Raw genomic sequence first — 24,026 nt, 5'->3', positions numbered from 1 at the left:
TATAAGAGACAGGAGAGTCTTAAAGGGGGGATAGAAGAACAGAAAGGCGGTGGGGATAAAAGAAGGAAGAGGAGAGGGGAAGGAGGTTGAGAGAGAATAAGAAAAGACGTTAGGAGAAGGCACCAGAGGCTGCGCTGCAAGGTTAAACCTAATGAGCTCAGTGTTTATCGACGAGTGAATTAGAGACACAATTACGCCAGTGAGAGTAGAAATTCTCACACGCACACACACACATGCATGTACACACACACATCCACTGTAGGTAATTTCAGGACCTGCTGATGCTTGAAACAAGACTGTAACGTAAAGCAACCTCAATACATCTCATTCCCTTCGGCTGTGCACGAAGACAGGGGGGCCGCTGAGCTGAAAATACCCCCCGGGGTCGAATCAAAACAGCAAGGAGCCTGAAGAATATGGTCACCTCCGAAAGAACCATGAATTTTTCTTTTGTAGGAACGATGCTCCATGGTGACCGCAATATTGTGACTCCCAGATTCAGCTTGGTACTCTGCTGTGGTTGAAGGTGACGCAAATGGCATTGTATCTGTTTGACTGCTTGTAACCTCCCTTGCAGCTCCATCACCCTGCCTTCCCCTCAGCCCAGTGCTTTCACTCGGGCTGCTCATTAATGTCAGAGAGTGATGGAGGAGAGCACCATTAATCTCCCTTTAGGACCACCAGAGTTGAAGGCTTGGTGTGAGAGTATAGAGCCACCACAGAGGATAAATGTTCTTGTTACACTCTGACTTCTGTTCAGGGTCCGTGCGTCTCCCAGGACTGGTGGTAAAAGTAAAGCCTGATTTATACTTGACCGCTGACTCTATGAGATCATACAGCGTAGCCTACATGAAGAGCGTTGACAGTCTTTAGTCTTGTGCACTGATGTGTCTGTATTGCTTTGCAATTACACAACCAAATCAAATGTTGACAGTGGGGTTTCGATGAGGATTTGCTGGCTTCTTCGTCTACGTCAAAGAATGGCGACTGATACTGCTGGCGATGGAGCTAATGAATGTTGAACAACAGAAATTACCGCAAAGCAGAAACATGGCACACACAATAAGCACACTCTTGCTAGTTTGAGCTTCCCCAACAGTCTGAGGGAGCTAGCTACAAGCATCGAGCACAGTGTTTAATGTAAAGGAGGACCAATCCCCGTTGTTTTGTTCTGCACTGTAGTTGAGTTGGTGCAAATCAGGCTACAGCTTACTTTAGGCATACAGGCGTTGATTTAGCACAGCGGTATAAATTAGTCCTCCGAGGGCACAGGTCGAGTGGGTTGGTTGGAAGTTTTGGCCGAGCAGTCTGAGGTTGCTGGGTTGATCCAGATACTCTAAGCAGAGGGAGTTCAAGTGGGCCTGGTATGGGTTTACTTCTGTGCCAAACCTGCACTGCAGGACACAAACCAATGCAGAGACACTTCCAACCGATTCCTGGCCCATGTAAAACACCCCCATTTAGAAAATCTGGTTGGTTTCCTCTTGACAAAACAATGTGCTTTTTTAATCCACCGTTTTTTACTGATGGAGGACAAGGAAAGACTCCACGGGGCAACAGTGGAGGCTCTGCCTGCAGTGCACAGGGTTGTGTGTTCAATTTATGTTAAGGTCAAGGGATTTCAACCAAGACAGCTCGAAGCTTTGAATGTGAAGACTGTGGTTTGTGAAACTAAGCTGATGATTGCACAGGATTGATGTAACGCTAAAGCCTCCTCCAAAGGGGATTTTTATCCAAACTGACTGGCTCAATGATCAATATGTGGTGAAAGCTTTGACTACAAACATGATCTTAAGAAAGTAGATTGTTTTTGTTTTGGCTAATAATGAACGTCTAAGAAAGAACTCAGATTTGGCCCAGGATCAATGGAGAACTGAAGGTTGCAGGTTGGAGCTTTTCCTGGGAATACTGCAGGCAACAGACTGAAAAGAGGTGATGAAAGTTTAAGTGCCTTGGGGCACTCTGTCATTTGTAAAGGAGAGGGTTGCTGGGAAATCTATTTGGTTGACAGACAGAGGGGTTAAAGGAACCGGCTCAACCAGATCATTCACTTAAGCCTGACAGTGAGCGCATACATAGAAACACACAAACTGACACACACTCTCCAGGACGCTATTAACACATGCCAAAGCACAAACAAACATCAAACTGTAAGGAAGTTGTGGTGTATGCCAGATGGACTGCGCAGATCGAGGGTGTTTACACAGCATTACTTCATACAAATTCGTTGGTACACACGTTGATGCACATACAAGGACCTCACAGGTCTTGTTTTGTCAGAGGTACACCAGTCAGCAGACTCTGTGGTGTAATGTGATCTGAGATACCCAACACCCACTGCCAGTCAGCCTTCTGCAAACAGATCTACCAGGCTCTGATAGTACACTCACTTTCTCCAGGAGCAGGGGTGTTAAGACAAAACCCACTAAATGAACACGCTAAAAGGGTTGCACTATCTTTGGCCAATTTCCAATGTTTTTTCCAATGTTCTTTTATGTAAAGCACCAGACACTCCAAAACCACGTCAAAGAACACATCACCTGTGTCAGGGCAAAAAAGTTGTACTTGAACACCACCGAGGCTACACTGGAAAGGAAAGGAAAGAACTCTCCATACCAGAAGTTGGTGTTGTTCTGTATCAGTCATTGAGAAGGGGAAACCTGAAGACTGCAGATGTACAAACCATTGGTACGATAAAGCGTTTGCTTTCCATTTTCAAAAAACTCTAGATCTCTACTTCCCATGTACCGTATTAATGAGGCCCTCGGACCTCCCTCCTGTCCTGGTCTCGTTCGGTTCCCACTTCTTGTCAATCCTGCAATTTCCTGATCATCCCTGCTCACCTGTCTCCACTTCCCTTATCAGCCTCACTCCACTGGACCATTTCCTTTTGTTCCATCTCCATCTCAGTTCATCCTAGTTGCCACCTGCTTTGTTGTCTTTCTTTCAACAATGAATCATTCAGTTGCACCAGTCTGCCTGCTTCCATCTGGTCCTTCTCCTGCTGCCTGCACCTTCAACCTTGCAAGTGTTGCTTGCGGAGGAAGAAGAGACTAGTCCTTTGCTTGCTTTGCGCACTTCTCGTACACTGATTTGCTTCGCTGAACAACCAATCAGAGGGATTCTCTCACCGATGTGCTCTGCTTTCAATTCAGCATGCTGAATCTGTCAAAAACCTGCAGACTAGTGAAAATTATATCGCAAACACTGGTGTCGCAAAGTTTACCAGCAGCTCGACATAGACTGGATGCCAACACTTTAGCTGGTATGTAAGCAGTAAGCACCCTAAAAAGTTTTAACTGCAACCAATACTGGTGAAGAAAAGCCAAGGGTTACTACAATACCCAGTTGGCCGGGACCGCTTCCCTTGAGCAAATGCACATAAAACAAACTGACAGCTACTTCCAGCATTCATAAACAGCACTCTTTATTAATTCCAGTACAAAATACTTTCCCACAAGGTTGCAATTTCAAATCTAAAGCTTCATTTTGATTCGTTCACCTAAAGGCTGCTAAATAAAGCAGCTATCAATTCAGGGCGCCATCTTTTAGGCACATGTTTTGGGGATGTGAGGATCTATCTGCAGGAAGCGGATGCTATTTGCAGGCTGTCTTCTGCCCTCAGGCCTTACTGATCCCTAATCATAGGGTGTGAGTTGGTTGGCCTGTCAGTGACAACTCAGCATCCTCCTAGCCTCAGAAAACAGACAAGCAGAAACCCATCTGTTATCAATCTACTGTTACTCTTACCCCAGCAAGCAACAGGAAAAACCAACAAGTCCTTTTGACATCTTCAAGTCAGCTTAAAGTCTCTTGCAGTTGTATGTGGGGAGAGGAAATGCCCAGTACCTGTTGTCCAACTTGATCCAAGGGTCATGGAAATGTTGTAGACACAGTGTGAAATCTGAACTCAAGCTTGAATCTAAAAAGATCCTGATTAAAGCACAAAGACATGAACCAACTGATATCACATTCAAATAGTGCCCATGTCTCTCGGCTGCACTTCTTTGGTTTGCACCGAATGACCCCATTTCATGGTCCAAGCAACAACTAATCACACGGCAACATGTTCTGTGAGCAGAAACAACGTCTGGGCAGAAAATACTCTGCACAGATAAATCAAGAACTTTACATATTCATCAGTGAAACTCTTCCAGCAAAGTCTCTAAACCAGATAAGTAGACTTTACGACCTGTTTGCAGAAACACAAGTCATACCGAGTTGAAAATTAAAACATGTATAGTAATCCAGGCCACCATGAGCTCACGGCTTAGTGGTTTAAGATGATCTTGTAGTCGGTGCATCTTCTAAACACCAGGGCTTTTGATTCTATCAGTGTGTTTACACTGCATGCACACAGGCAGGGAAATGCCAGTAATAATATATCTTTTATGACAACTAAGGGAAAATAATTGGATTGTTTGAATGAATGCCCAGGGGAACAGGAAGCAGATTATTCCGGAGATATTTGTATTGTTTCTTTCTTTGCAAACATAGATGAGAATAAAACCACAACATCATCAGTCCAATGACATCAAATGACGATTATGAAAGTCTCTCAGAGCACCAAAGCAGACTGTCGTCATATATGAACCTTTGTAGTGGAGCCGTCCTTGCAGCAAAGCAGTGTTGGGTGTTGTTTCTTAGTGTGATATGGCTCGTGTTGTAAGGCATCCATAAGACAAACAACAAACCTTTCATGGTGCGATCCCTCCCCTGGAAGCATGTCAGTTCAAATCGAAGGCATCTCAGTCGATGTGAAAAAAAATAGGCTGAGTCATCTTCGAATTATTTTTCTCATGAAGAACTTAGTAGCCTTGGGCTGCAATCGCATAATTGTCCTTGTTGAACAGCAATGCAGAGCAAGTTCACTTTCTGAAAGGGCCATGCACAATGAAGCTGCAGCCAAGGTCAAGCAGCAACGCTCTGTGTTACAGTAACAACCAGGGGCGTCTTACTGGGGGGGGGAAGGGGACTAAGTACACAGGGAAAAATGCTAACAAGGATACAGGAATAGAAGGCTGTGGATGCAGGGAGGGGCCGAGACAGAATTTTGTGGTAACAAGACAGAGAAAATGTCATCGAGAACAACAACTACAGGAAATGTGGGAGTCCAGAGAATCTAGGGCTGACCCCAACTTGGAAAATTGTCAGTTGAATCCTCCTCGGCTGTGTCATCGGATTTTAATCTAAATATTCCTTCTTTTGTCTCCCACAACACTCATATCACAGCTTGGATAGCATAACTTTTAACATGCAGCGTCAGTGTTTCTGCTGGCTGTACTCACCATGTCCGTTTTGGAGAGGAGGAGGCTTTTGTGGATAATTCAGCTACTGGTAAAAACCTCTTAAACGGTGACAGCTGAAGCATCATTTTGGGACACTTGATTGTAAAGTTTACAGCCTAAAAGCTGTTGCTCCTGTGTTGCACAGTTTACCATAATGTAGTAAAAAGGACAGAAAGAAAGAGCAGTTTAAACTAACGAAATGTAAGTAAGTTTGGAGTCTTCTTGATTGATTTTCAGCAGAGCCATCACACCAGAAAACAGCAACCTTTTAGTGATAATAACACTTATCTAAAATATCATTCATCAGAGGTAAGCCACACTGTCTGAACCCAGCACTACTTCAGTTTATTTCCACAACAGAGCCTCTTGAGTCGGGGCCCTGAGAACAGACGAGAATGAACTCCCAGCAAAGGAAGTCCTAACTTTGATTCTAAATACTTTAAGCTCCAGAGCACAAAACCTGCCAAACCTTTTCTCTAGTGTTCATTAAGTTCACAAAGAGAAGAATCCACTTTGGTAAACTTTCTCTATCACTCTGTTCAAACTGCCCTGCCAGGTTCAAAATAAATCTGTCCAAATGACGGCAATATCCCACAGTCCCGCCAACGTCTAAGCCCTTCAAACATCAAGGATTTATTCTCCCCTGTAGCCCTGAGCATGCCATTTCCATTTCACAGCTCTGTCTGGATGTGAGGGGGGGTATCTGGGTGGGCCCGTGTGCCACATAACGTATTTTTAAAGAATATAAGAAATAGTGCTGAAGTATGTGTTAAATACTGCAATCACAGGTGAATATATGTTAACGTGATGTCTTATTTCAGACACTGATGGAGAGGTGTGTTCGCAGCAGCTGCAATACAATGGAGAGTGAAGGAAGATGATGTATGAGGGAGGAGAGATGTTTCAGCTGCTTGGCAAAGGAAATGAAATAACAGTGATTTAATCTGACAACATAATAGATTCCAGACCAGTTTGTGAAAACAATTACGGCTGATCAATAGATGTGCGGCTCGAGAGACACCAGTCGCCTCTTTCTGGCACTCGGTAAGTTAATCAGGCTAAACTGCACCCAGGGAGCTGCTGTATCAACAGCATGAAAAATTAAGTTCACACTGATAATGAACACTGAATTATGGATGCTGAAAAGTCCTGAAGCCAAACCCAGTTTAAAATTAAACTTAGGCTTGGAAGGTCTTTGAACGAGATATTTACAAGTCGTTTTCAAACTACTGGTTAGTAGCGCTGGGCGGTATGACTTTTATATAGGTTTACAGCAGGGGTGGGCGTTATGACCTAACATTTATATCTATTAATATTTCTTTTCCTTTTAATATTATTATATTATAGTATTATTATACAAGACAAACAAAAATCCCTCCTTCTTTTACCACACTTGGTTCAGCGATTACAAATAGACTTGTGGGCTGCAAATAAGTTACTTTTTATCTACTGTTTCTAACAGTGTTCAGATGTATGTTTAATCAGAGCGACCAGCCTCGTGACTTTTGGAAACCAAACTCAAGTATCCTACTTCCTGTCTCCATACGTACAACCTCATGCCGTGTGTGCGCAGCAGTAAACACTCCACGGCACCTCTGCTCCGTGAACGGCCCGTTCATGTGGCCGCAGCATTCAACAGCACCAGAGGTTCTGCGTAACTGCACGTCTGACTCAATCATCCCGCCGACACTGGGCTGCAGCGCATGTCTACAGCCAAGTGACACACACACACACACACACACACACTCTGCATGCATGAGTGTCAGGTCTCTGTGTGCTCTGCGGAGGAGATGCACTGTGTGATATCAGACGGGCTTCTCCTGTAGATAAGTGATGGAAAACGTGTACGAAAACCAAAACCTTTGTGTTTATCACGGTATTGACAGGATTGCAAAATCCGTATCATGGCAGAACGTGACAAAGGTGACGGTGTGAAACTGGCATACCGCCCACCCCTACTAGTTAGTATTTTAGTTTGCTGTTAGTAGTTAGTAAAAAACATTTTGGTTGTGAAATATTGACGCTAAATGATAGCACACAAGTTGTTAGTGTTTAGCATCATTCAAGTTATCTCGTCGTAAGAGTGTTTTGATGAAAGACTAATGCAGCTTCTGACTCTACACAGCCATGTTTGTTTACTTACCCATGGAAAGAAAAGACTTTGTTTGTGCATCGAGCTCGAGGGTTGAAAGGCCCAGAGTGCATTAGTGGGATCAAAAGCCAATGACAGACAAAGCCACACGGCCGCTTTGATGGCGTGCATGAATCTTTTCCAAATCTCACAGTTCAATAAAGTCGGTCTAATGTTTCCAAACAAATAATAAAACTGAATAAATCAATTAGCAATTAATAATTGTGATGGCTCCGTGCCAGTGTGTAAAAAGGTTGTGAAAACAGAGCTTGAGAAGTTTCCCTGTGGCAAAAGAACAAACAACTGCAAAGAGTTCTTGAGCAAGACGCCGTGTCCTCAAAGGTCACTGTTGTTAACATCTTAAGCCCCATTTAGACAGACTAGTATTATCTGGGGACCTGGAGTAATTTGCAATAATTGCTGAGGTTGTCTTGGTCTTAATTCCATGCAATTGACCATGTATGTTATTATATTATAATCGTATAAAAAGTTCTTTGCAAACCTGCATTTTGTTGAAGGTTTTTTGTTCTCTCTTTGCCTTTATCTACATTTTTTCCTGGTTGAGAGTTAAGGAGGCTGCGCTGCCAATAATCTAATGCTGTGACCGCATGCAGGGGTCTCACCCTGCTACACATCATGGAGACAGATTATCAGAGAGAGCTCAAATCCATAAGAAAGTGGCACGAAGCAGACAAATAATAGGGAGTCAGATACTGGTTCAAAAAAGCACTAAATGAGAGGATTCGGGAAATTACATGAGCAGGAACCTTTTTGACCTTTAGTCCTGAACAGGAAAAGGGAGTCATACCAGGAGAGATCACTCAGGTGATAGAGGTCAAAGAGATAAACATTTGTGTAAGCACAAAGCTATTACAAAAGAGTGTATAAACGTAACCTGATTTAAACTCTCACAGTCTCACACAGGTGCAACAAAAGGTGAGTGAGCTAGGCTAATAAGTGTTCTACGTTAGCGGTTAAACAACATTAGAAAGTGTGGTGTGACATCGGCTGCTCATACTGAAAAGCACAAAGCGTTATCACCCAACTGTATCACTCTTAGCTCAAAGCAACATTTCACATCTTTAGCTTAAAAAAAAATTCATTTGATTTCCCAGCGATTTTGACTCACCACGTCGCTACATCATGACTCCTCGAAATGGCGCTTCTGACATGAATGAGGCTAACATGAACAGAAATTAAAAGGCCGAAGAAAAAGTTGACAGCAGGATAAAAGAAGAAGAAGAAGACGGGGATAATGTCGGACAGCGGTGAAAAGAAGTTAAGAGATGCGCAGCCACTTTCCAAAGTCCTAATTTGTTAGCTCTGTAAATGTGATTCACAGACTGAAAACATGTTTACTGTTTCATCTCAGTTTGTGTCCAGTTCTGTTAAACGGACACCAAATTGCAGTCAATGAATACATTGATCCTTGGTGATGTTTTTCGGGACATATTGTATTCTTATGTTAGTCAGATATCGGGATGCATCTTTATATGACTGTCTTGCAATACAGAATCGCTGTATCGTGATGTTATCGCTATCGTGGGCCACATATCGTATCGTGAGTTATTCTGCGATTCCCACCCCTTGTTGCATTCCATTAAGTTCTTTGGGCCTTTTATTCTGAATGCTGGCTCACTATCATGGGTTAATGGTACACTCAAACGGAACAGGCCCATCATTAAAGTTATTAGTTCCACCTTTGCTGTGCTTGAAATGAAAAGCCTTAATGTCTGACATGTCTAAAAATGTCTATGGCAGCTTCACTGTCAGAAGCTTTTGTACTGAGAACGCTTTGATTTTTTTATTCCTATTTTTTTAAACTCTTTGAACTTTGTCCTGTCAATCATCTTTATTGTTGCTGTTCATACATGATGTACCCTTTTTAAGGTGTCAGTTATTTGGACAGATAAAGCCACTGCATTAAGAAGCATTGAAGGATTTAAGCAGCATCAAAGAAATAACTGAGGCCCTGTCCTGGTGCTACAAACCAATTATCCCGTCCACAGGAGGGGATCTCTGTAGAACATCTGCACCTCCACTCATCTGTAGGTGATGTGAAATAACCTTAAAGGAGCTCCCTCTGAAAGACATTAATTCAGGGGTCTTAATTCTTCGACAAACAAACCGCGCTTTCTGTTCTGCGACTGCAATCATGGCCACAGAAATAAGCTGTTGACAAAACAGTGGATCACACCCAAGAGGGCCTGGCGTGGCCTGCATGTCGAAACACCGCAAACCACATAGTTGGCCTTTGCTACAACTTGCTCACAGTTGGATGCAGCTGGAGGCAAAAAAATGTCATCCGACGGAGATATGGAATGAAAAAACAAGGAAAACAACTTGAACGCTTAAGAAGCTCCTGTTCTCAAAACAAAGTAAACAAGCTTTCAGTTTTTCTTATCCAATTCAATTCATCGACCAAGTCATATCACATTACTAAAACTTTATGCCTTTCTGAAGCCAATGTACAGCTCTCCCAGCCATGGCTGTTGGGTTGTTAGTGGAGCCACTTGACTTGGTTGACTCGGGGTCAGCTTTAACTACAGACCATTCCATCAGCTATGGTGGAAGAGCCAGCCAGTCAAGCATATCATATGACCCATCAACCAGTGTCCTTCAGCTTTGAAACATTTGGGTTTTGCAAACAGGCGAGCCGCTCCGAGGGCACAAATTATCTCTGGGGTCGAGTTAGACGTTGATATGCAGAGTGAAAAAGATTTGAAGCCACTCGCAAAAGTACCAAGAGAGCCAGAAATTAAGATCTTAAAGTCCGTCTCCTCCAGCTAACTGAAGTACTGCAATTACCCAAACTGACCTCCAATGTCATAACATGTTCATACCTTTCAAACAATCCAAGTTGACCAGTCTACAATGCTTTGATTCCTTTCCTGCACCCACTGAAGTATAAGGAAACCGGTTCGATTATTTCCGCCTCTGGAGCAGCTCTGCCTCTGAGAAGTGATTGTGTAACTATAACTGGAATCTATAAAAGCTTGGGAAAAGCTTCTCCACTTCACAGAGCCTGATTTAGGAGCTTCTCCTGAATATCAAGTAGAGCTCGAGCCGTCTACAACATGACTGAATGGAAAAGTTCTGCCTGTGTGTATTTAAACAGCAGAAGAAGAGGGCCTCCATGTTCAGCGTGTAGAGTGCAGACAGTGGAAGCTGTCAAAACAGCCTGTACTGTAAGAACGTGTTGGGCTTTTCCATCTTAAGAGCATTAGCAAACATAATATTTGCCCTTTCTGCATGAAATACGTTTAATTCAGCAGCTTGCTTCCATTTTCCATTTCACACAGTCCAAATATGGGTGATGCTGTCAATCCAACTCATCTTATAGCAACAGCAGCTGAACAATGTGTTAACCTTTCACAGAGTGTCTCTGCAAACACTTCTGAGTATGCAGAGGGAGTTTTGACAGTACAAGGCCAGGCTGATTTATATTTCTCAACTCTCCACCAACAGGCAGCAAACCTGCAGCAACATGCCAGGTGAAACATTTTAAAGATAAAGTCTTGAATGCAACAGAAAAGCAGCCGTGGAGAAAACATTTAAAACTTGGTCAAATAATCAGTAACCCCTCTCATGAGCAGCTTCTCTAAAACCATCATCTGCAGGAAGGTTCTGTGTAATGAAAGATTACAACTTCTTCTGCCATACTCTGCTGTGTTTCGTTGGATTTGGTGGAACTAATTCCCCCTCTTACTCCCAATCTGCATCCACATCAAGTCAGTGGGAAGACATGAAAGGAGCTTAATGGTTACTTTTCCCAAAGCAAACCCTATTATCTTCTGGTGACGCATCTGTGATGACAAACAGGAGCGTTGGAGGTGAGTGGGAAAGGAGCGAGAGGGGTAAGCAGGAGGGACGAGACGTAGACTTTGTGGTGCAACAGTCTGACTCCAAACCAGAAGGCCGGGTGGTCGGATCTTGTAGGTCAATCTTAAAAGCCTTCCCTTTTGTCAGGACATGAGAAAGTGCTGTTGCCAAATCTAACTGGCCATCCTTGACAAGGAGGCCATTGATAAGAACACTCCTTGATTCTTCCAAGTAATGAAAGTCATGAACCCCAGCTCAGGGGGTTCCATGTTTGGATCAAGATTTTAACACACATCAAAAACGGATGTTCAAATGTCCATCGAGGTGAGTGTGGGAGTGGTTCAAATTAGCAACTGGGCCCCATGCAGACCGGCGAACATGGCGAAAAAGCGATGCACAGTTGGTTAGCACAAAGGTAACCAGCGGTTAGCATGCTAGCACAACGGTAACCGTGATGCTGTCGGTGTTAGCTCTGCGGGGTGGGTGTGTTCTTGCACGAGAGAGTGAGCATGAGCTTCTGGTGACGAAGAGCACAGGAGGAGGAGTCTAGTTTGAATGTGTTTTTGACAAAATGCAAGAAAAAAATCCCACTTATTAAACCTTTAAGTAATGGAGAAAGCAACTGTTGCCAAATGTGCCATGTCTGTCACACAAAGGATGACATTAAGGCTTTATATTCTCCCAGTCTCACAATGTCATGGGTGAAACTTTAAGGCAGGTTGGAACTGAGTTAGGACCAACTATGACTGTGACCTTTTGGCAGTGTTTGTGACATTCAGTTTTAACAGCACTTTGACTTCCTGTCTGTCATACAGAGGACGACAGTAAGAACAGGCTTCTTAAAGTCGAGCTGAAACGGCATTTCGAGAGTATCTAGCTTCCGTATCGTGACGTATTTCCGAGTGAAACAGGACGTGCAGGCGGGACATATCATTAGAGGGATTTGATTTGATCGTTGAGAAGTGGGCGTAGACAGACATTCTCCACAGCGCAGTAGCTCGCTAACTGACCGAGCGTTCTTGGTGCTCTGCGGCTAAATGTTGCAGATTGGTTGGTTGAAATTGTTTGGTGCTAACTTACGTAAGCACGCGTGAAATTTAGTTTTACTGGAAGAAAAAATGATCTGATTTTGATATAAGAACACGAAGAAATGGATTTTCTGTATTTTTTTTTTGGCCTATATTGTCAAATAGATGCACTATGTTACAGGGGATGTGATTAAAATGACATTTTTCATTTCACCTCGACTTTAACAAGTCTTCCAATGTTAAGGCAGAGTCATGAGGGCATGATGGAAGAGGGGGTAGTTTCACAGTGGGAACATGACCTTGTGGCGCAACGGTAGCGCGTCTGACTCCAGATCAGAAGGTTGCGTGTTCAAATCACGTCAGGGTCAAATTTTCACATGTAAACAAATAGAGACGAAGAAATCTGGCAAATAATTATAATTAAACTAAAAAGACCAATTGTAAAGACCGATAAAAAAGTGTGAAAGCTAAACAAATAGCTCTTGGTGATATGTAACATATTCAGAAGTATGTGGTCAGTGTTTGTGCAATGCTTCTGAAAAGTCTAAATATTCCAAAAGGAACTCCTCTTCAGGAACAGCAGCTGACCTTAAGTTTAAGTGCTGGAGAAAGTAATTACTTTGACCAGTGACATTCATTTTTAACAGCACTTTGACTTCCTGTCTGTCATACAGAGGATCACAATAAGAACAGGCTTCAATTTCCTCGACATGTGTCGCTCTTCCAATGTTAAGAGAGAAACATGAGGGCATGATGCAAGAGGGGGTTGTTTCCTAGGGAGCCCATGACCTTGTGGCGCAACGGTAGCGCGTCTGACTCCAGATCAGAAGGTTGCGTGTTCAAATCACGTCAGGGTCAAAATTTTCAAATGTAAACAAATGCAGCTGAAGAAATCTGGCAAATAATTGTAATTAAACTGTACAGCACCAATAAAAGAGTGTATAAAGGTTAAACTAATAGCACTTGGTGATCACCGTCTTGAATCCGCAGAGACATCAGTGCACTTCAGAGGCTCTCACTGCTTTCTCTGTGGTCTTACATTCCTGAAGAGAAGCCTTACAGCACTAAAGCATGTCCAAGTTATGCGAGATCAAGTGCAGAGCATTGCTTCTATTGTCTTCCCTCTAACGGTTCAGGCTAATGATTGGCCGGATTATCTGAACCAGTGAGTTAAGATAACAGAACATCCCCCACCATCGCAGGCCTGTAGCTCGGAGAGGAAAACACAAGCTTAGCAGCTATCAAGCTCATATTTGATCAGCGTGGTCAAACTGAGCTAAGTATGAAGAGCGCAACACACATACCTACATAGGAAACGCGTCCATGCATGCATTCATACACACCCAAAAAGTCCTACCAAATCTGTAAATGATTTTACAACCAAAGGAATGTCTGTTATTTAGCTCCGAGGGCAGAGTGTAAACACAGCAACCCCAGAAGAAATCATGATCAGCTACTGAAACCACATCAGCAGCGAGCGCAGAAACTCACCCTGACCCTGAATGCCCCACACACAATATGTAGCCGGACAACCAGCCATGCAGTGGCTTGGCATGGCTGTGGCATACCCTGGCTTTGGCAGTTCCCTCTGCGGGATCTGGCCTGCGTGTGTTTCTGTGTTTACAAGCTACGGCCAGAAATTCACCAGCTTTGTCTGTAACGCTTAAAATCAGTGTTTTCAACCCAGAGCTGCAGTCACAAGTTCTAGCATGCATGTACACTTCTTACCTTGTGCATACCATATATCAGCCCCTGTGTGTACACCTGAGATGCATGCGAGCCAGAGGAAAAGTCATTTAAGCTTGACCCTTACGTGGGATACTGTTTGGGAAAGATAAGGGGCTCTGTGTGGTGTCATTGTTCTTTATGCTGAGGGGAAGCTCGCCAGACGGTGGTTTAGTCGGTTAGCAGGACAGGTCGGATTGAATTACTCAACCGCACACCACACACAAGTCTGAAGCACCTACAGTGCAGCCTTTTGCATTTAGACATCTGTCTGATCAGTTCTTTTATTGTTTTGGTTCCAGTTGGTAACACAAGAGATTTCAAATGAGCGATTAGCAGTGGGGTTCGATTACCAAACGGGTTTCAAGGGATTTCTATAGTTGGTTAATTGTTAAGGAAACACATCTTTGTACAGCACACTGTCCTCCAAATTTGAATTTAACATTAAGTCACATAAACTTAAATACCATCAGCAATATTTAGTTACAGATGCTCTGCAGTCTGAGACGCTGAACCCACAGATATCAGACACTCGATATCTTCCCTGTCGAAACCGTCACTGCTGCCAGAATCACTTCCGGCTTGTTGAGGTGGCTGACTTAGACTTATGTTTAGTGTGATTGTGCTTCGGGCTGCCCCCTAAAAATCGACGAGCCCATATGAATCATTAGTTAAGAAGACCCAGAGCCAACTCACATGCAGGATGTGAACTTTAACTTCCTTTAAACCAGTTACTTTATAAAGCTGTTCCAAGTGTAAAATCAGTGTCTCTCAGAAGCTCTTCGGCTGGGCTTCAGGGGCTGCTAGATGAGCTAATGCTAACTTCAGCTCAGCTTGTTTCTCTAACAACTGAGTTTCAAGAGAATAAAACCCTTTGGAGGCCTGAATGACACAGAAACACGAAGAAAAAGAAGGAAATGTTTGGACGTCCAGCTAACGACGTGCCATTATGGAAACTCTGACACATGTGCGGCTCACAGGCGAGACATTTGACCTGTGTAGGAGTTTGAGGAGTCATAATTTCAGACATCAATTTAACCTCACAGTTACTGTGTTATTTCAATTTCGGATGTGCTTTAATTGAGCGCCAATAATACAAACACCATGTCATTGTGCAGCTACTTATAGACTCTACTGTATGTTTCGACAGTGAGTGAACTACACTTACAGAGTTCTGCTCACTGGTATTTAACTACTGGTCTGCTCTTCCCTTTACTGTCATGATTATATACCACAATAAACATGTTGTTAGCAGGCTCCATGTAAAATGACAGACTGTTTGGCACTGTACACTCTGTTCTACTGCTTGTTCTATTATCTGAGAGAGATTTCTGATGCACCTGAAGTGTTTTCAAAGCAAGAAACAAAAGATTTAGTAAATCACTGTCTTAGATTTCAGCAGATAATGAAGGAGTGCAGCTCAGGCCGGGGTACTGAACATCTTTTCTGGATGCTCGGGCAAACTTCACCTCGTGACTTTCAGAGCAGCGGGTGTGTGATGTTTTACTCAAAGACATGCAGGCAACAATTCCCCTGGAAGGAGTTAGCACGAAAGCCAGGCCGCTGCTCAGTCGGCTGGAAGACGACACTGTGTCGACCAGCTGGAGAAGAAAGGAGGAAAGAAAAGACAGTCGAAGGTAGAAGAGAAAAGGAAGGACAAAGGACAGGAAGCTGAAAAAAGCCGGAGGAGACGACATGAGGAAGAGAGGTTATCGAGTTTCTCCTCGTGGTAGAAATGAATTCTGAAACATCGCTGCTGCTTGACCGCAGCTGAACCCCAGACCCACTCTTACCATCGATCACTTCACATCCCATCATCCTACAGGGCCTACACAGCTCAGCCTAGCAGACTCAACTCCCATGATAATCCCCCAATTATCTTCCACTACAGTTGTATTCCTGCTCACATACAGCAGCTCTTCTCTATTACATAAGCAGAGAGACGCTGAGTGTAGTGAGCTAATGAGCTCTGACAACTCTTCCAGTTCCACTTCCCACTCTCCCTTTGTGGTGTGTGTCTGTGCGCCTGCACTGCGCTCCTCCTTACCTGAGGATCGAAAGGACTGGTTGTACTTTTAGTAGAGACCGATGATTCCCAGAGCAGACAAGTGGTGTTTGAAGGAAATTCAAAATAAGCAGCTAAACCTTTCTACATAACAGCGGTGCTTGTTCCTTCTCTGGAGATGTCAAGAGAGCAACAAAGACCTGTAAATGTTTGGCCTCTTTTCTTCAACAAAACATCAATTTGGCCCTTCAAACTTTATGTACAAACAGATGCTAACATGTCTGACTTTGCCCTGCAGCAGAAATGTGTCTACCCTGTCTTTCCTGACATTGCTGCAGCTTTCCAACAGTGTTTGCATCTCTTCAGGTAGAACTAAAAGTTGACATGGAGCAAGAGATGCACGGAGACTTAGGACAGGGGTCAGAAAAAGATTTGGGTCCAAGAACTTCCTGGTTGTCCATACCTCTCTATTGCTGTCATGTTCTTCTTGTCAGTGCAGTAAACCTGCTACTTTATCCAGGACCTGTAAGGCATCGTGCCCTGCCTCATTTCTCTGTTTTATTGTTTTGCAGCTGAAAATCACAGAGGATGTAACTGCACTCTTTGGCGCTGATTAACAGAAGGAACCTCAGAGTGAAAGCAAAACCATTCACAGCTTTATGGCAGCACATGTAAGCACGTTAAAGCAGACATGAGACCGTGGGCGACAAGCTGGCTGATGAAAAGACATGCAGAGTGACTTTGGTGCCACAGAGGGAAATTCTTCGTCCAAATTGAGCCTGAACACATTTAAATATGTAACTTTAGTTAGACAAGAGGGTTGATACCGCTGTAGTGTCTGAAGCTGGAGCATGCAGCTAATAAGCCTAGCATAGTATCAACAATGAAACAATGAACTGCACACCTGGCTTCAAGTGCAAAAAAAAGAGACCTAAAAATCACTGATTAACAGAGTTACAAGGGCTGTGACGGTACTGAATTTTTATTGTTTGTTTAACTACAGCGCGTGCGAGCAGTGGAAACATGAGTTTATTATCTCTACGAAGTTCGTGCCCTTCATTGTTGAAATTAAATCTATGGTTACGGGCTCGTTGTTGTTGTAGCAGCTAAACTAGCATGTTGTGAGACTGGACAGAGGCTCGTCTGCACCGACGAGATGCGCAGAGTGTTGACACGGCGGTGCTCCGACAGCCAGGTTTCTTTTGCAGATTACTAGTTCATAATGTATCGTTCGGGAAAGATGAGGTGCGTCCCTTTAAATTTTAATGCGTCAGAAACACAGGAGGCGTACTGAGCAACGTCACTCGGCCTGTTTTTAAAAATAGAAAAGTGGCGAAGACGCTCGCTCGGTCCACCCCGCGGTTGGTGTCATATAAGCGTGGTATTGCAGTCGTGCAGTTACCGTCACAGCCCAGGGCCAGTTCTGATACTGTATCTAGTCACATCCCTGATTTCACACAATAAAAGGATTCAGTGTTATGCCCTGTATTCTTTTAAAAGTCACTCTTGCAGTAATTGAATTGCATTGCCATTAAGTGATTAACGTCACATGCATCCGTCCTGGCTCTGAACTGATGGATAAATCATGACATCATGGACTTCACTTAAGACATCCTGGAATCAGGGAACACATGCTCATCATGTGCTGCTTCAATATGAGGATCTGTTTAGCTTAACAGTATTGCTGCCTCATGATATTCTGCATGTGTGTATTTTAACTATTTGACTTTGCTGTGAAAAGTCTGCACGGCTGAGTTTGGAAGATTTTTGGGAGGAAAAGGGGCAATTATGTGCTTAAGACTTAAGCCGGAGCATTTAGCCGGAGAAGCTGTGGGAAACGGAGGAGACAGAAAAATGTGGGGATGCAGCTCTTCAAAGAGTTCAGTCCAGTTAGAGAATGCTTTAATGTCTCTGATGGTGGACCAGATGTGAGGGAAATCAGTTTGTAAGATGATGAGTAAACATCCCAGTCACGTCCACGTGCTGTTTCGTATGCCGACAGCACAGCCACAAAATAACATCTTCCTGACATGACTAAGTGTGTGGTGAACACTCAGTTATTACTTGACCGGCCAAGTGCTAAAGACAACAGCCTTGGCAACAGGAAGGCAGGATGCGAATCCAATCCTTCATGACCAGGCATACTGCGGACCAGATTGACTCTGAAGTTAATGGTGCTTGAGTGGGTGATTGATGTGTACTTCCTGGTCCCACTGAGACCGTGACAAAAGCCTCCACAGTCCCCAGAGACGATCAGGTACATCGGCACAGCTTGTGAGGATGAAAGGTCTGACTCAGAGATCACTGCTACCACAGGAAACTACGAGGCTGCAAGAGCAAAAAGCATCCCAGAATTGTCATGGCAATCAATTTGTTACAAACTCCTGCAACTTAAGATGATTCATGTATAATTAAGAGGTAGATCAAGACGTTTGGGCGGGAGGCAGACGGAGGCGAGATCAGCTGTAAGTATAGAGGAGGAAGGAGAAGAGGAGGACGTGAAGTAGTTGTTAAAGAGAATTCAGCTCAAGCAGAAAGAACAGAGAGTGCTCCTCACATCCTCTCAGTTTCCCTCTGTGTAAGTCAGAAAGCAGAGAAGGAAATGTGATGTCAGGGCAGCAACAAGGTGATTTCCTCTAAAACTTTGCAAACAGCTCACCTGTCAATAAGGCAGAGTCAAGGCCTTACAAACAGTAGCCCACAAACCAAAGTGTGCTATTTGCATTCCATGGCATCACACAGAGCAAGACCTTGTGGCGCAACGGTAGCGCGTCTGACTCCAGATCAGAAGGTTGCGTGTTCAAATCACGTCAGGGTCAAAAGTTTTCAAGGTCACAGAAGAACAAAATGCTCAGACTAACAAAAACTATATACGTATACTATGTATCCTTGATCCTCATTCATGTTACCTGACAAACACAGCAGGTTGTCTTAAGAAACGATAATGAATGAAATGTACTTCTTAGTGTCCTTGGTCATAACCTACCTATGGAAACCAAACTACAGGTAGCCTACATCATCAATTTAAGAGAGCACATTAGGCTGCGATCAGCGAGGCCTTTGGAAATTCTGTTGCATCAGATGTTTTGAACACAAACCCCTCGCAGCACGCCGCCTGTACATTCCACAAAAACATAAACACACGTCTGTGCAACACCTTTCCTCAGTGCTGAGGCCTCTGAACTGTTTGACTTTCCTTAGTTTCTCTTCTCTCCTCAAAAAGCAGCATCAACAAAGCTGACTGCTTCCTTGGCTGTATCATTATGCATGATTTACTCCAGGGCTGCACAGCATTGGAAAAAAATGACATTTTTTGTTCTGCGATATTTATTCCAATTTAAAAAATACAGGGAAACATGCAGCAGGCTTTTATGTACTTATAATAATTTAAAATCATATTTTTTAATCATTTGGGAAATTTACGTTTATTTTGTTCGATCAAAACTCATCTCCTACTTTTATCACTCTTGGTTCAGACTCTGACACCCGCATGAGAAAGGAGGGAGAGTTCAGGAGGAGCGACACGTTTCTTTATAAAGTAAATACAGACTTGTGGGCTGCAGCTGTGTTATTAACACAGTGTGTCTACCATCTACTATTTATAATGCTGTTAAAATGTATATTATATCAATGTGACAATCTCAGTGACGGTAACTTTTTAAAAGGAAGGCTCACTTCTCCGACATCCTGTTGGCACACTCAACCACACGCTGTGTGTGTGCTGCACGTGTAGCCGCTAAAAGTAAACACCCCGCGGCACGTCCTCTCCGTGAACTGTCCGTTTATGTGGCAAAGTGTTAACCAGCACCAGGGCAAGGCGCCCTGTTAACAAGAATACACACACTCAAAAGTTGCCGCGAGTAACTGAAAGCCTCGACCATCCAGTCGACATTGCGCGTGAGAGCAGCAGCATCGCGTGCTTGTTTACAGTTCACAGGCAGGTGACACACAGACTCTGCAGCTCAGCTTTTCCTGTAGATTAGTAGTTTTGCACCGAGCAACAAGAAAGTAGCAGCCTCACTATCGCACATCCTGCGATGCAACTATTGCACATGCACACATCACAACTGTGATTGTTAGATGATATATCGATCAGCCCTTATTTAGAGGGAATCTGGCACTACAATATGTATCACGATACAGGGGTTAGACTTCTATATAATGCAATAAATTGTGATATTGTAAGCTTAACTATCCAATCATAACAGTTACATCTGCATTTGTATTTATCACAGTCCCTGTAACATCTGCCAACTACTGTTTTTGCAGTTGAAGCAAACAATAAACGATTTACATCAGTACAAACTAAATATCTTTGCATGTAAACTATTCATTTAAAATCAGTGCATTGTTTCTGAGAATCAATACACGATTCCAAAACATGACATCACCATAATCAAGGGTAACGATATTTTCTTACATCCCCCATGATGTCTGTACTTCTTTATGGCATCGTCTGTTTAAGAAATGCAACAACTTTGCTCTTTTATTTCAAAGGGTTAAAGCACCTCTGTCCCTGCTGTCCGCTGCAGGAATATTATAAACTCGAGCGACCTGTGTGTGATCACGTCGTCCTGCAGTCCAAAGGTCCTGGCCGGCTCTGTGTTACAGTAGCTAGTGTTGACCCAGAGCCAAGTGTCCTAAAGAGGAGAAGCCAACACTTCTACAGTTACAGAGCCACCACATGGATCAATGGACCAGTCGCCTCCGTTCTGCTGAAGCATGGAAAACCAGCGCGCACTGGTAAACAGAGGAGCGAATGTGTGCGGGCATGTGAGTGTGTATCTAAGGAGGAAGTGCTCTTCAAGAATGAGTGTTAATGTTGACCTACTTCGTCACTGTTTACCTTCAGTGGTAAAATCTACTACTGAGGCTCAGCAGAGAATATTCATCTTTTCCAGGAAGTCAAAGGTTTTTTATCTGTTACTGTGGAGCTCAGAGTACAGGTGTGAAGCATATCTTTCTGAAACCCATGTACAGCTTCCTGCAGGTTCTTTCCTCTTAAACACAGACAACTGCAGTTTTCCAAAGCTAAAAAAAATAACTTGGCAAAACCAGCGTGTGTTCATCGAGGTATTCCAAGCTCTCGAAGAGAAGCTGCAGCATTAACGGGACTCCAATGGTAATACCACCCACTGGCCCAGAGGAGAAAGTGCTGTTGCTTACCATGGAAACACAACCAAACTTAATTCATTCGTTACTCATTTAATGGGCCTTAAAGCGCAGCCGCTAGAAAGCCACAAAGGGAAAAGCAATCAGTGTCCTGGTCTCCAGATCTGGCTCAGAGGCTTCACACAGTCAGGCCTTACGTCATTTAATGGATGAAACTTGGATGAACTAAAACTTTTTGATGTTAGCATGAAATTGCAAAAGTGCAATGAGTTCAGAGCAAGGTTCCTCCATCTACACTTTCACTCAAACTGTGATGTGATGCAGAAACATGAACAGAGACTAAACATGTTTCCTTAGTGTCTAACAGTACATTTATACTATAGTAAATGACATCTGTAACACAGGAATAACTGGTAGTCCTACTGGAAATGTGCATGTAGTAGCATGTTTAAGATTTAATATAAATTGCATTTTATATTATGTTGCAGAAATGTTTTACTGTGACATGCTGAGCTGCAGTGTTGGCACAGCTACACATTCACATGCACACAGCGCGGGTGATTTTGTCCTCATTTATCCTCATTGCTCCACACACTCACTGGATGAACACCGCCTAATCCTGCGCACATTTCTGCAAATAAAACTAAAATTATATGTTAACATTTCCTGTGTTTCCTGAGCTGTGTCATGGAGAACCTAAGAGACATTGCTTCACAACTTTTGGGATTACTTCTGGAGGGAATCGTCGGCTAACATGATCAGAGGAATCACTCTCAAACATCTCCTTTGACGTGATAATTAAAACTTTCCCCCTCCACTGAGCCCCCTCCACCACAGGCCCCTTGGGGGTCCCCACTGGCTCCGGTTCTCGGGGCAGCTCCTGGCTCTCCTCTGCCCACTCTCGCCCTGTGTCTCAGCCCGTGAGGAGCGCCATGTTGAGGCGCCAGTGTGGGTGCAGACAGCGTGCTGCTGCTCCGGAGCGACACGTTACAAAAGAGCACACCGTGGCAGGGCTGGCTTACCTTTGCGATCGCCTTCCTGTACCTCATGGCCGCTTGTTCGATTAGATCCTGTACTTTTAAATTCCCATCTCTACACGGAACGACCACCCGGGTCCTCCCGAAACACACCGTCACTTTCATTTCTCCGGCGCTGCGTTAATCCCACAGAGGAAAAAGCCGCGTCAAAACCTCAAAAACCATCCCCGGTGTGCGGAGGTGAAAAAATAATCCCCAGTTGTTGTGAAGAAGACAAAGAGAAGTTGTGTTTGTGTCCCGCGTCCTCGGAGAGAATCCCAGCGTAGATCCAGCGGCGGGGCTGGGTGGCGTCCTCCCTGTGCCGTGTTGACTCACTTACAGAAACTTCCCAACAAAACGCTCCTCCAGCGCGAGCGCACAACTGGACTGACAGCGCGAGCGCGCCCACATGTCAGAGCAGGCAGCAAGAATGTCTCTCACACCAATACAGAGCAGGTTGTATCAGAGGGAGAACCCATCAAACTTTACGTCTCTGTGGTTTCTTATCAGGAGAAGTTGCGTAACACGTGGATGTGTGATGTTTTTACGGTGTGCAGTCTTCGTCTAAACTATGATGTCATGGAAAAGTTGTAAAATAAAGCTCTTCTGGATGGATTTATGTTGTCATGTTTATTGGTAGACATTATGAGAATATACCTTAAACCATATTATTATTTTTACTGTGACCTGAGTGTGTACATGATCGTTACTATCCATGTTTTAAATCTAATCCTTGGTTTAATCGAATTCAGGATATGATGTTAACATGGAACAAGAAAACAAGACAGCAAGGTAACATTATGTTCTGTACAAGAAAGCTTCAGAAATCTGGATGAGGTGTTTTCCTGCCACACTAACCTGGTTTCAGACTAATCCAGGTAGCATCTCAAAACCAGGACAAGTGTTTGTGAAACCAGGATATGATGACTTTCATGACACACAAACAACTAAAAAACAGATTGTATCTAGCACACTTGTAAACATACTTTAATCTGGATTCAGAAGTTGCATCCGGGCCTTTTAGGGTTCTTAAAATTATATATTCAAGGTCAGAATAACTTACCTTCCCAAACCCCGAACCATTTTGCCCCAGGTCCTAGAAACCAACCAGTCTCCCCACACAGGAGCATTCTCCTCTTCACTGAGCGTAGGGAAACTAAAAAGAGGAGGGGTCATCAGGTCGTTATAATTTTGCTTTAGTGCCTTTTATTAAGGTTAAAGGAGCGAACATGGCCGGGCCTATTTAGATCCATCGTATAAGTGTTGTTTCATGTTTTACTAAATGCTTCTACAAAGAAATTCCTTGTAATTTGTCTCAGAACAGAAACAAGACAGCTCACGCTACAATTATAACACATGATTGTCAGGTCAGAACAGGGATTTTTATTGTTTACCACAAGGACTTTTTTGGAACTGTTTTTATTTCCTACCCATGTGATGTTGTCAAGGCAGGCAGGGTTTGAAGAAGGAGTTTATTTTCTCAGTCAGGGAGGCCTGATCTTGGTGAGTGACAGCAAATGTTACACTCTCTCCAGCTTGATTGATGTCACTTATGTGCATGTGCCAATAATAAAGGCTAGGTGATGAGTATGAATGTAAATAACTGAGGCAAACTGTGAAGCATTGTAGCTTTCAGTAGCATAGTTTGGTTTGCACCAAACTCTGACAGGCCCAATAAATGAGTCCAGCCAGTTATAATCAGAGTGAAATACTAAGTTGATCTGGTTCTAGTTGTGGTGTGGTCAGAGTTTCCTCTGGATCAGATGAACATCTGAGTTTGGGATTTGTGGTTGGCTAAGTTTAATAAATCTGATCCAGACCTAGGTTGACGTCTGCAGGTCTGTTGCATCAAGTATTACTCATGTTAGCACACTACGACTGACAGCCTGCATGATTCAG

At 43.6% G+C, this 24,026-nt stretch overlaps 1 protein-coding gene and 3 non-coding genes across 4 annotated transcripts in view; 3 read left to right on the top strand and 1 right to left on the bottom strand.

Annotated features, from left to right (window-relative positions):
- The window catches only part of LOC138595814 (partitioning defective 3 homolog), a 409,339-nt gene extending 386,880 nt beyond the window's left edge, over window positions 1–22,459 (bottom strand). The window contains exon 1 of the mRNA XM_069667257.1: window positions 22,134–22,459. Within this exon, the coding sequence (XP_069523358.1) occupies window positions 22,134–22,253 (120 nt within the window). The 5' untranslated portion in view covers window positions 22,254–22,459. The remainder of the gene's footprint in view (window positions 1–22,133) is intronic.
- Window positions 12,566–12,637, top strand: trnaw-cca (transfer RNA tryptophan (anticodon CCA)). The gene has a single exon. It is a non-coding gene; the product is annotated as a tRNA-Trp (tRNA).
- On the top strand, window positions 13,056–13,127 carry trnaw-cca (transfer RNA tryptophan (anticodon CCA)). Its single transcript has one exon. It is a non-coding gene; the product is annotated as a tRNA-Trp (tRNA).
- trnaw-cca (transfer RNA tryptophan (anticodon CCA)) lies at window positions 18,747–18,818 on the top strand. The gene has a single exon. It is a non-coding gene; the product is annotated as a tRNA-Trp (tRNA).
- Window positions 22,460–24,026: the final 1,567 nt, after the last annotated feature.

The sequence above is a fragment of the Semicossyphus pulcher genome, unplaced genomic scaffold (genome assembly GCF_022749685.1).
Source record: "Semicossyphus pulcher isolate SPU_LCO1_2020_fin unplaced genomic scaffold, fSemPul1.0.p SCAF_18, whole genome shotgun sequence".
NCBI lineage: Eukaryota > Metazoa > Chordata > Actinopteri > Labriformes > Labridae > Semicossyphus > Semicossyphus pulcher.
The sequence above is the reverse complement of the archived record's forward strand: the minus strand, read 5'-3'. Positions and strand labels throughout refer to the sequence as shown.